Genomic DNA, 12,767 nt, shown 5'->3' on the forward strand with positions numbered 1-12,767 from the left:
GCTCCCAAGTGCTATTCCGCCATACATTATAGTTATCCTTTTTACCCGCTTAGAAAAGCGCCACGTTTTTGTTGTGTTTGTCTATTGTTTAAACAACACAAATCAGAGTCGAGACAACGATGGGCAATTCTTCTTTTCTTTTTACTGTGCAATATCAGAATTACCAACTTTGTGAACACATGTATTTCTTCTTTTTTAGACAATTAACCAAAATCTAACCCCGAGTTAATCTAGAGTGGCCAAGCAGTGCTTATTCCTGAGTTTACTCTGAGTGCATTCTACTCAATACACTACACTTCCTCCCCCTAGATAAGAAAATCTTAACAAACAATATTTCTCTGTTAACAAAACTTTTTTTTTTCTTTTTCAAAAGGAACAAACTTATGCTACTGTATGACTATAATGTGCCACTCCAGGTTTCTTTTTATAAATCCAGACAGGTTGGTGGTTTCCGTACATGGGTAGGGTAACGTTTCTCTTCACAAGTTGGAGTTAGTGCTTGTGGCACTTCACTGGAAGATACAGTGCCATCTTGAAGTGTTGTTGTATCACTTCCACTGGAAACAGTATCAGTAGTGGTGAATGGAACACTCGAGGGAACACTTTCCAGAGGAACATTTGATCTTCTCAACTGATCAATGTATCGTCTCCAGATAGTATCTGGTGCAATCTCAACTGTATATGAGAGTGGTCCTGTTCTTTCTTTGACCTTTGCAGGTGTCCATTTGTGATCTCCTCTGTAGTTCCTAGCAAGCACACTCTCTCCTATTTCCATCTCTCTCGTTTTTTCCCTTCCTTGTGATTGCTTTATCTGTCTGTCGTGTACGGTCATCCTCAAATTAGGTTTCAACAAATCCAGCCTTGAACGTAAGGGTCTACCAAGGAACAACATGGCAGGTGTTCGATTTGTGGTGACATGAGTTGCATTTCGATATGCAAACAAGAAATTGTGTAGCTTCTGGTTCAGTGTGATCTTTTCACATGTCATGGCCCGTAGTGCATTCTTAAAGCTTTGCACAAATCTCTCAGCTAATCTCAGCTTAATCCAAAATTTCAGAGACAGCACCATCAAGAGACAATGACATTGATGACAATCACACAGACAGACAGAAATGTACAAGAGTGGAGACATGCTGCCATCTTGGAGTTAATTTCAAATGCAAATGGAAAGTTTGTGCAATTTGTTTGTTTTTGTGTAAGAATGCCTCAGCCTTGTAATATGGCATTAAATAATTACTGACTTTTTCACAGAGCACTGGTATCATGCAGTTTGTGTTAAATTGTGTTTTTGTGGTTAAAAATAATAATAATTATAATTATTTTTTATTTATATAGCGCTTTTCCAATGCCCAATGATGCTATGATGAATAGAAAGTTCAAAAGAACAATATTTATCTGAAATCTAAAGCTTATGTAACATTAAACACTACTGTTCAAAAGTTTAGGGTCAGTTTTAATTTTATTTTTGGGGGAATGAAATAAAATAAATCAATACTTTTATTCATCAAGGATGAGTTAAACTGATCAAAAGTTATGACGATTTTACGTTACGCGCTGAAAGTACAGGCTTGTTCGACTTCATGCAGCTCTGCACAGACCGAGCGACGGCTGACTTGAAGCAGTGCATGCCAGTTAGAAAATTTGTCCGACTTGATACCGCGCCGACGCCACGTGACTGTGACGTATGCCATCAGAGTACCGTGAGAGCGATTCGAGAGTAGCCGGAGAACTCAGCCAGCGCAGCTTCTCAAGAGCGGCTGCAGGAGCTCTGATGATGACACTCTGTTCCACGATTGGCCGGATTCACCGCATGACAACGATCACATGTGTTTCGTGTTTATTCGAACACCTTTAGTTCCGCTAAAGCTCACAAATCAGTTTTTTTATAACAGTAAACACTCTTTTCATGTAGATGCGATGTTGTATTGTGTCATGTTTATCAAATTAAAACTAATTAAAACAACGTAGACTCCACTTCATTGATAGAAGCTTATGTTGAACTTTATGAAGCAGTACATAAAGTATTGAATGAAAATGTTTCTGAAACATCTGTATATTATTTGTCAAATATTGCATTTATTTCACTTCAGCTGTGGTAAAGTATGCAAACACCACGTGAGCGGTCATACGGGAACCAGAAAGTGTCCGACGTTTGCAGCTCCTCCCGCCAGCACGCGGCAAATCTCGCCGATCGGTTACACCCAGCCGCAGCCGATGTCGAACACACCTTATAACATATAATTTGGTTGTACAAACATAGTGTTGCACGTTTTAGTGCAAAGATGAGTATGTTCTGTGTATGCCTATTTTGTACAACATTTGCAACTGTTTTTATCACTTAATTAGAAGCATCACAATTTTAAATTTGTGTTTTCTTACTTTACATAGCAAATACTGAACAGACATTTTTTTTATGCAAAGTATTGAAAATATAATAAATAAAAGCTCTGTAAACACTTGCATTTTTTGCAAGACTATAAGTGTGTAGTATTACGACATCTGGCATGAGCGCAACGCTCCGCTCCTCCAAACCTAATCAAACACACCTGAACAAGCTAATCAAGGTCTTCAAAATTAGGCTACTAGAAAGCTACACGCAGGTGAGTTTCATCAGGGTTGGAGTTACCCAGACCTCCTTGGATCTTTAAAAACGCGTTTTCAGAAAACTTTTATACAGCGGTTCAGCAGCACGTTTTTGCATTGGAGTATTGTGTGCATCACTGTTCCTTCTGACTGATTAATTCAGCGTGTTTTACAGCAGAGCTCTTTATATCACAGGTCGAGAGAATGACAACTCGAGTGTACTGCTCATTGAGTGTTGTTTTATTGTGCCTGTCTGCATGTTTGTGCACAACACACAATGGAGTCACAGGTGAGAATCTTTTAGCTTCATTGCACAGTCTGAAGAAATGCATAAATGAATGCCTTACAAAATATGACTTATTTTGAAAATGTAGCTACAGTACATTTAGTTGCAATTTATGAAAAACACATTACCTGTCCATGTCTCCTATCTGCATTGTGCTTGTATTACACACCTCACTACTCTTGTCATCAAAACTGATTGACAGTTTAGTGATAAATGTATTCTTGATTTTATGCAGATAAATATGCATATTTTCAAGTTTGAGACCTATAAAGTTTGAGAACTTCTATAGAACTGTCTTCTATAATTATTTTTGACATCCTACTCCATAACATACATTTTCATACAGTTTCACAGAATAGCTTTACAAAATTATTAAAGATAATAAATATTTTAAATGCAATTCACTCTGTAACACTTGCTATTCATGATTTGAGAGACTAAAGATGACTCTGTATCCCTCCAGTGACGCCTGCGGCTGAACCTCCAAAGCTTCCCATGACACCTGTGGCCGAACCGCCAAAGCTTCCCATGACACCTGCGGCCGAACCACCAACACCTGCGGCCGAACCGCCAAAGCCTGCAGTGAAGTCTGCGGCCGAACCACCAACACCTGCGGCCGAACCGCCAAAGCCTGCAGTGAAGCCTGCGGCCGAACCGCCAAAGCCTCCCATGACAACGGTGGCCGAACCGCCAAAGCCTTTCGTGACACCTGCGGCCGAACCGCCAAAGCCTTCCTTGACACTTGCTGATGACTTCGGCCTCCTAGGTCACGGCCTTCTAGGTCACCTCCTCCTAGGTCACGCCCTCTTAGGGCGTCATGATCACCGTGACGGCCGCTGTGGTTATGATCACCGTGACGGCCGCTGTGGTTATGATCACCGTGATGGCCGCTGTGGAGCATGACATTGATTTTGCTGAACTCATGCTGAAGTTCTCATACAGATCAATTCAGTGCTTTATTCGTTTTGAACGTTCCCTGTTTATCACCAAATAAATCGTTTAATGAAATATTTTTGCTTGATTGGAGTTTTTGGTAAAAAAAAAATACTTCTCTCTCTGTGGAGTACATGTGGTTATCCTCTGTGTCGACAAGTGTTTCATCCTCTGTATAGTCGAGGAAGTTGGTTTATCCTGTCTAATCAGGGAAGGTTAACGCACAGCAATGCCAGAAGAGTCATTCTCTGTAAAGTAAGGGAAGATGTATCCTCTGCTCAATCAGGGAAGGTTAACAGCTTTTACAGTTCAGGGCCCGTATCCCTAAAGAATTTTTGTGCAAAAAGTGGCTCCTAGCGGCCAAATTCTAAGAAAATTATCAGAGTCATGACGTTTTCTTAGAATTTCCCCTAAAAGTGACACAAAAATCCTAGTTAATATAAAAGCTATTCCTCAAGATTCCTAGCGCTTAAAAGGGCTCCTAAGGCGAGATCTGCTAAGAGCAGGGAAGAGGACTTTTAGTGGCTTAGGAGTTCCCCTAAGCAGCTGCACAAAATGGCCAACAGAGGAGGCAACCTTTATGTTCGTTCACCAACTGGGCCAGCAACAAACCTTGCTCCTCAGTCCAGTTCGGCTTGCGATTCCTTTTTTTTTCTCCATTTTCTGTGTTTGTAGGATATTTGTTAACAAGCCTTCATAAATAGACCAGCCAGCAATCACAGACATTGATAAAAGCTGAGCCGTGTTACCCTCGTTAAGACCACACTGAGTTGTAACGTTGCAATTTCTACTTCATTAAGGATAGGCCATCTTGTTTTCAATGGGGTCCATATGGGAGTGAAAGTACAAAATATGCCAGCTAGGATATTAATATGAGCAAATAAGACACAAATCATTATTTGAACAGGGTGTAATGAGCTTAAGTTTTCACATATTTTAGATTCTAATGTTAGGCTACCCCTGCAGCTTACTATTCATTTTCCAGATATTTTCTTGAATGTGAAATATTATTTACAATTACAGTCTGCATAAGATTAGAGTGTATAATTATGTTTATTGATTTGAGGGTACATCCTTTGCTCATTATCACCAAAGGTTAATTTTCATCAAACTTGTAGGATCAACCAATCACGGCTTTTGAAATGATGACTCATACCTAGCAACGGGGTCAACCACACCTCCTCACTAAGATAGGATTTTCCATCCATTCCTTGCTCAGAGTTCACTGAAAATGTTCTGGAATCACTTCTAAGCTAAAACTCCTGGCAAGGAATTTTTAGGTTAAGTCAGGAGCTCTCTGAGAGGATTCTCAGAATCTTTAGGGATACGGGCCCAGGTGTTTTATCCTCTTTGTCAGGAAAACATCACAAGGTTAAAATAAATGCTATGTTAATCCCCAACCACTGATAAGAAAAGTGAAGACCGTCTTTTCAGCTTGCCACTATAAATTGTTCTTTTTCTGCACTAAACTAGTGAATTTTGCCTAAATATATTCAGAGATAATAGACAAGATGTTATAGAATAATTTAACAAACCCACTTTTGACAAGAAAAAAAAACTGACATTCAATCTATTTTTAGATCTGATGACACTGCCTTTCTGCACCTGTTGAACCCGTGCAGAGTTAGGCTGAGCCTGAATGGAAGAATAAAAGAAGTGTACAATTCGCTCTGAAGGAAGAGATCTGGGCCCGTATCCCTAAAGATTCTGAGAATCCTCTCAGAGAGCTCCTAACTTAACCTAAAAATTCCTTGCCAGGAGTTTTAGCTTAGAAGTGATTCCAGAACATTTTCAGTGAACTCTGAGCAAGGAATGGATGGAAAATCTTATCTTAGTGAGGAGGTGTGGTTGACCCCGTTGCTAGGTATGAGTCATCATTTCAAAAGCCGTGATTGGTTGATCCTACAAGTTTGATGAAAATTAACCTTTGGTGATAATGAGCAAAGGATGTACCCTCAAATCAATAAACATAATTATACACTCTAATCTTATGCAGACTGTAATTGTAAATAATATTTCACATTCAAGAAAATATCTGGAAAATGAATAGTAAGCTGTAGGGGTTATAGCCTAACATTAGAATCTAAAATATGTGAAAACTTAAGCTCATTACACCCTGTTCAAATAATGATTAGTGTCTTATTTGCTCATATTAATATCCTAGCTGGCATATTTTGTACTTTCACTCCCATATGGACCCCATTGAAAACAAGATGGCCTATCTCAAGGGGCTGTCCTTAATGAAGTAGAAATTGCAACGTTACAACTCACTGTGGTCTTAACGAGGGTAACACGGCTCAGCTTTTATCAATGTCTGTGATTGCTGGCTGGTCTATTTATGAAGGCTTGTTAACAAATATCCTACAAACACAGAAAATGGAGATTCCTGCACGATCCAATCTGTAGCGTCTCAATAATTCCCTGTCATCCAGTGATTGCAGGACATCTCTCCTGCCTCCTCTGTTGGCCATTTTGTGCAGCTGCTTAGGGGAACTCCTAAGCCACTAAAAGTCCTCTTCCCTGCTCTTAGCAGATCTCGCCTTAGGAGCCCTTTTAAGTGCTAGGAATCTTGAGGAATAGCTTTTATATTAACTGGGATTTTCGTGTCACTTTTAGGGGAAATTCTAAGAAAACATCATGACTCTGATAATTTTCTTAGAATTTGGCCGCTAGGAGCCACTTTTTGCACAAAAATTCTTTAGGGATACGGGCCCTGGTTGAAAACAACTCATTCAAGTGTTTTCGCGCTGAATGGAAGGAGAGATACCGATCTGTAATTCTCCAGATGAGCTGGATTTAGAGTGGGTTTCTTAAGCAGTGGGGTTACCCGAGCCTGCTTAAATGCTGTGGGAAAGGTACCAGTGTGAAGAGAGGTGTTTATGATGTGTGTGAGTGTGGGTACAACCGAGGATGAAATGGCTTGAAGTAGGTTAGTAGGGTTAAGAAGAGAGGAGAAGGTTTTAAAAAAGCATGCGAGAGTCAGAAGAATTGTTCATTTTGTTGTGATAGTAAGTCATTTTAGCAGTAGAGACATTAGCAGAGAAGGAAGAGAGGAGGGATTGATAAAGACCAAGGTCAGTAGGATCTTTCGAATTAAGCCACTTCCTACCTGAGTTTAGAACAATGTTCTCGGAGATCATCAGATAACCAGGGGGCAGAGGGTGTGGCGCGGGCTAGCCTGGAGGAAAGGGGACAGAAGTTGTCCAAGCAGGTTGTTAAAGTGGAGAAAAGATTATCCGTTGCACTGTTAGTATCTAGTGTTAAAAGCTGATCAGGTGGAGGAAGTGTGGATGAGACCAGTGAGGATAGAGGAGAGGGTGAGAGTGAGCATAGGTTTCGCCGAAAGGTGACCTGTGGAGGAGTGTGTGTTGTGTTCTGTGGCAGGTTGATGTTGAGAGTGAGGAGGAAGTGATCTGAGGTGTGCAGTGGAGTGGCCAGTGTATGGTCAATGGAGCAGTAGCGCGTGTAAATAAGGTCCAATTTATTACCTGATTTGTGAGTAGCCCCAGTAGATATTCGTTTGAGGTCGAATGAGGCAAGAAGAGTGTGGAAATCAGCAGCCTGAGGCTTTTCTTGGTGGATGTTGAAGTCTCCAAGAACTATGAGAGGAGTACCGTCCTCAGGGAAGGATGAGAGTAGCACATCAAGCTCTTCCAAGAAACTGCCAAGCTGCCCTGAGGGACGATATACAACTGCAAAATGGATTTTAATAGGGCTAGTGATAGTAATTTAATGTGATTCAGCTATTGTCACACAGAGGTGGTAAATGATCAAATTTCCAATCGTTTGAGCAGACCAGTACCACTAGCCCTATCAGTCAGGTGAGGGGTGTGTGAGAAAGTGAATTTAGTGGAGAGGGCAGCCGGTGTGGCAGTGTCCTCTGGTCTGATCCAGGTCTCAGTCAGGGCCAGTAGGCTGAGACCCGAATGACTAGAAATAGATGTAAAGAAATCAGCTTTGTTTACAGCGGACTGGCAATTCCAGAGACCAATAGGAAAAGAGAATATAGTACTAGACGACACCGGAAAAGTACGCAGGTTGTTAGGATTGGACTGTCTCCGACGTGTGACATTTGATTTACGCGTGTTAGTAATAATAGGGATTTGAAAACACATAGTGTAAGAGGGGTCACAAACAGACAGATTGGATGAAAAGTTGTGTAGAAGAGAAAGGAAAAAACAAGAAAATTAATACTCAGGTGCCTTGTCGGTGTCCTTGCTCAGTGGAGTCGCACAGGTAGGTGCGAGCATTAGCATCTGACTCCAATATAATTATCTGACTACATTAAAGTTGTTGTTATTCTTTAACCTCTTATTCTTTAAAGGTAAAGGTCTTTCTTAGAACTAATAGGAAAACGTAGGATTTAATCTGAATGTTTAGATAACGAAAGTTAAAATCACTTTAGCTTTCAACATAATCAGTGATAAAAGGAAAGATTCTCAAAACCTTTAAAGCAGGCAAAGTTATTTATTAAGTTACATGTTTAAATTTACAGACAGTAGAATGGAACAACATACTGTATAGAAACTCAGTTTTAACAAATAATGCACTGTCGTGCAGAAGAGGCCGTAAAAGCCTTTCTTGTAGTATGAGGTTACTCACATGTGTGCAGGAGTGGCGGGGTTAAAGCCTTTCTCTTAGATCGACAGTTACCTTTCCTTCTTATACCCTGAGCAAAGCATTGTTAAACATGAGTGGAATACCAATACCAAACCCAACTGACAGGAAACCAAAATATGAGGCAAATGGGTAGTGATCAAGAGGGGGAGAAGAACATTAACATATTCTACTAAATGCATGTTTAACCAATAATACCTAGATTGTACATTAGAATACTTTAATATCTCTATTAAGTTCACCACCATTCATTTCAGTTTATAGGTTGTCAGATGAGACCAAACATGGCATAGTTACATATTAGAACATGCTAGTAAATAAACCATATGTAGTTGAAAGCATATGTCCTGTGAAGCAAATGGTACAGATGTGTCATTGAGGTGCAAACGACTCTGTCTCTCCCAACAGAACCATCCTGTGCCTGGAGTGTCAAGTCAAGTCAAGTCAAGTCAAGTTTATTTATATAGCGCTTTTCACAATACAGAATTGTATCAAAGCAGCTTCACAGTATTAAATTAAAATAATACATCAATGTTTGTTTCTAGTGGAAAACGTCCACGTTTGGTAATGCTGATCAATAGTATTGTTGATTGATTAATTAAATTAAATATCCCCAAATATCCCCAACTGAGCAAGCCAAAGGCAACAGTGGCAAGGAACCGAAAAACTCCATCAGGTGACCTAATGGAGAAAAAAATAACCCTTGGGAGAACCCAGGCTCAGTCGGGGGCCAGTTCTCCTCTGGCGTTTATGAACTAGAGGTCAGATTTAACTGTAAGATTAAAAGTATTATATGAATGCCTGGCTGAAGAGATGTTTTTAACCTAATCTAGTTTTAAACTGGGAGAGCGAGTCTGAGGAACGAACAGTATCAGGAAGACTATTCCAGAGTTTGGGAGCTAAATGTGAAAATGCTCTCCCTCCTTTGGTGGACCTAGATATCCTAGGTATGACCAAAAGCCTTGAATTTAGTGATCTTAAAGAGCGCGATGGATTATAAGGCAATAGAAGATCCGTTAAATAGACTGGAGCTAAGCCGTTTAGGGCTTTATAAGTCAGTAGCAATACCTTGTAATTAATACGGAACTTTATAGGTAACCAATGTAGTGATGATAAAATTGGTGTTATATGATCATATTTTCTTGATCTAGTAAGAACTCTAGCGGCGGCATTTTGGACTAACTGTAGCTTGTTTATTGAGGATGCAGGACAACCGGCTAATAAAGCATTACAGTAATCTAGTCTCGAGGTCATGACTGCATGAACTAACTTTTCTGCATCAGAAACTGATAGCATGTTACGTAGCTTAGCAATGTTTCTAAGGTGGAAAAAGGCTGTTCTTGTAACATATGAAATATGATTTTCAAAAGACAGGTTGCAGTCTAGTATAACACCCAGGTCTTTTACTGTAGAGGATAAAGTAACAGGACATCCTACTATGTTAAAGGGTAACTAAACCCCTGGTCAGAGCCTGACTCCACCCACTGGCAATATTTGAAAAATGCTAGAAAAGTGGGCAGACCCCAGCGGAGATAGAGGGGACGAACCGAGAGCGGGGGGGGGGGGGGGGGGCGTGCACCTGAGACCTGCTGTCAGACTCTCTAAAATGGAGAGTGACTCACAGGGTCGCAAGACGACGTACATGCATCTGATGAGTTTTATCGAGTTGATGTCAATAGCGCGCGCTCTCTATATGCATATTCATACTTTGCCGCTATGTGAAAAAATCCAGCAAAATGTGCCGACGCGTTTGTCGACCCCAGAGGATTAACTTTAGCCTAACCATAAATTGTGATTCAAATATATATGATCACTCACATCAAGACGCCGCTGCGGTGGTGGAGTCCATGCAGGATCGAGGAGCAGCGTTTGGCACTGCGTCGCTGTTCAGCGCGAGCTGTGTGGAGAAGCCCGTTTCTATTGCGTTTCAAAAGCAATTCCGCGTAAAATGCAGGTTTCACACTCACGGTCTTCCAGGCCAAGTGCATGCAAACACTGGCGCCTAATTTCCAAGTCTGCTGGAAAGCTATGCAGTCCAGCAGTGCTGTTGCACTACACCAGTGGTCACCAACCTTTTCAAGCCGAAGATCCCTGACCTCGGCCTTAATGAAAGGCAAGATCTACCTATCGAAGAATAGATAGAAAAAGACAGCCCAGATTGTACTTCCAACTTGAGGCCTTTTATTTAGTATTTTAATTGTATTTGAATTTAATATACATTAAATGTTCTTTTCTTTTTCTTTTTTTACTTAACCCGGAAGCAACCATCATATAATCAGATCATATGAAGTGGCACTGAACTCAAGAAAAATGCCATTGTCAGCAGTAAAGTGCTTATTCACTGAAGTTTCTGACGGTACTACCTACCCTTAACATTTTATAAATAAACTGTGCAAACAAAATTATCAACAATCTCAATTAAGCTAAGTGCAGTTATGTCCCATATGCAACATCACTTTTCTCAATGCCACCAGAAGGCAAAACTGCTGCAGTAATGTTACTCACTCAAGTCAGTGTGATGGCTGTGACTGAATACTCTCTGTGAGTCCTCTGAAGTCTGGCTCATAGCTAGAGACAGCCAGTTTGAGGCAGTCTGTGAGGTGTCTGTCAGTAAGGCGGCTCCTGTATTTTGATTTGATTATTTTCATCTGTGAAAATGCCATTTCACAGAGGTAAGTTGATCCAAAATAGGCACTCACTTTTAGTGCACATGCAGTGAGGAGCGGAAACTTTTCTCTGTTGACAAGTCCCCAAAAGTCACTGTCCCTTGATCTGGCTTTCAGCTCAATGTCATTTTGCAAATCAACCATCTCCATGTCAACTCCACTTGACAAAGAAAATACTTGCTGGAATTTGGCTGCAACCTGTTCTATATCAATGAGCATGAATGGGTTTGAGACAAATGCAGCAATGCATTCCATTTCGTTTAACTCACCAAAACGCATATTGAACTCTGTTGCAACTTTGTCCAGGTGAGCACAGTATTTCTCAGGGTGAAAAACGTCCTTGTCTTTAATGCTCTGTGACATTTTTTCCAGGTTGGGAAAGTGTGTTAGCCTCCCGTTTTTAAGATGTGTGATCCAAACACCGAGCTTAGACTTAAAAGCATTCACTGCGCTGATCATGTGTGGCAGGTGTCGGTCTTTTCCCTGGAGCTCGTTATTGAGTGTATTCAGCTTTGCGGTCAAGTCTGTCAGAAACCCCAGGTCACACAGCCACGCATCATCTGACAGTTCCTTGTGCTCCTCGTTTCTTGCAGATAGAAATGTCTTTATCTCAGGCAGTAAGTCAACAAACCGCTGGAGCACTTTCCCGCGGCTCAACCACCGCACATCAGCATGAAGTAGTAGGTCTCCGTACGCGGCATCGAGCTCATCCAGTAACGCCTTGAATAAGCGACGCTGAAGTGCTTTTGCTCGTATCGAGTTTATCAGTTTGACCACCAATGACATTACGTGTGAAAAATCTACGACTTTCCCTGCTAAGGCCTGCTGATGAATGACACAATGATAATTCTTGAACTCGGGAAAATCAGGGTCATTACGGCACAGTGCTATAAAACCAAGGCGCACGCCACGCATCGCCGGTGCTCCGTCGGTGGTAATTGCTACCAGTTTATGAATGGGGATATCATTTTCGCTTACATATTTTTTAAACTCAGTGTAAATATCCTCACCTCGCGTTCTCTCCTTTAAGTGCAAAAGAGTGAGGAAGTCCTCTTTTGTTGTAGAATCCTGGAAAGCCATTCTGACAAAAACAACAAGCTGAGCTGTGTCCACTGCATCCAGAGATTCGTCGAACTGCAGTGAAAAATATTCACAGAGTGACAAGTCCTTTAACACCTGTCGATCCACGTCCTCTGACAGTGACTCGACCCTCCTTGCCACTGATGCAGGGCCGAGAGGTACAGCACGGAGTGAGGCTTTTATGTCGTCTTTGTTTTTGAAATCCTTGAAAATAGTCTCTGCAGTAATGGCCATGGCTTCCTTGAATACTTCGCCATCCGTAAAAGGCTTTTTGTTTTTAGCCAGAAAGTGACTTACACGAAACGATGCTTCAGTAGCAGCCTTATTTTGATCAGCAGATTTTGTAAAAAGTGATTGCTGGGCCTTCAACTCAGATCTCAGCTCGTCAACTTTCCGTGCACGAATCGCGCTCTTTTGCGGGTAGCGGTCTTTAAATTTCGGATGGTTGGTATTGTGATGCCGCTCCAGATTCCCTCTTTTACATAATGCTTGTTTTTGGTGGCACAACATACATACACACTTATCTTTTACCAAGGTAAACAGAAATTCCTGTTCCCATTCTGGATGAAAATTGTATGTTTTTGCCTTCTTTCGTGGAGCCT

General features: G+C 41.1%; 2 protein-coding genes across 2 annotated transcripts; one reads left to right on the top strand and one right to left on the bottom strand.

Annotated features, from left to right (window-relative positions):
* Window positions 1–2,652: 2,652 nt before the first annotated feature.
* LOC311303528 (uncharacterized protein) lies at window positions 2,653–3,874 on the top strand. The gene is made up of 2 exons (XM_084430057.1): window positions 2,653–2,872; window positions 3,333–3,874. The coding sequence occupies exons 1-2, from the start codon at window positions 2,788–2,790 to the stop codon at window positions 3,770–3,772; spliced, it is 525 nt and encodes a 174-aa protein (XP_084286183.1). The 5' UTR covers window positions 2,653–2,787; the 3' UTR covers window positions 3,773–3,874.
* A 7,055-nt stretch (window positions 3,875–10,929) lies between these two features.
* On the bottom strand, window positions 10,930–12,399 carry LOC311303336 (general transcription factor II-I repeat domain-containing protein 2-like; the record flags this gene model as incomplete). The annotated part of the gene is made up of 1 exon (XM_084429762.1): window positions 10,930–12,399. The coding sequence occupies one exon, from the start codon at window positions 12,397–12,399 to the stop codon at window positions 10,930–10,932; it is 1,470 nt and encodes a 489-aa protein (XP_084285888.1).
* Window positions 12,400–12,767: the final 368 nt, after the last annotated feature.

The sequence above is a fragment of the Rutilus rutilus genome (assembly GCF_951802725.1).
Source record: "Rutilus rutilus genome assembly, chromosome: 14".
Taxonomy (NCBI): Eukaryota; Metazoa; Chordata; class Actinopteri; order Cypriniformes; family Leuciscidae; genus Rutilus; species Rutilus rutilus.

Bases quoted from the DNA above. Each gene is read 5' to 3' on its own strand.
- LOC311303528 (XM_084430057.1), top strand. From the start codon at position 2,788: ATGACAACTCGAGTGTACTGCTCATTGAGTGTTGTTTTATTGTGCCTG. The intron at 2,873-3,332 runs GTGAGAATCTTT...GTATCCCTCCAG, and splicing joins AACACACAATGGAGTCACAG to TGACGCCTGCGGCTGAACCT.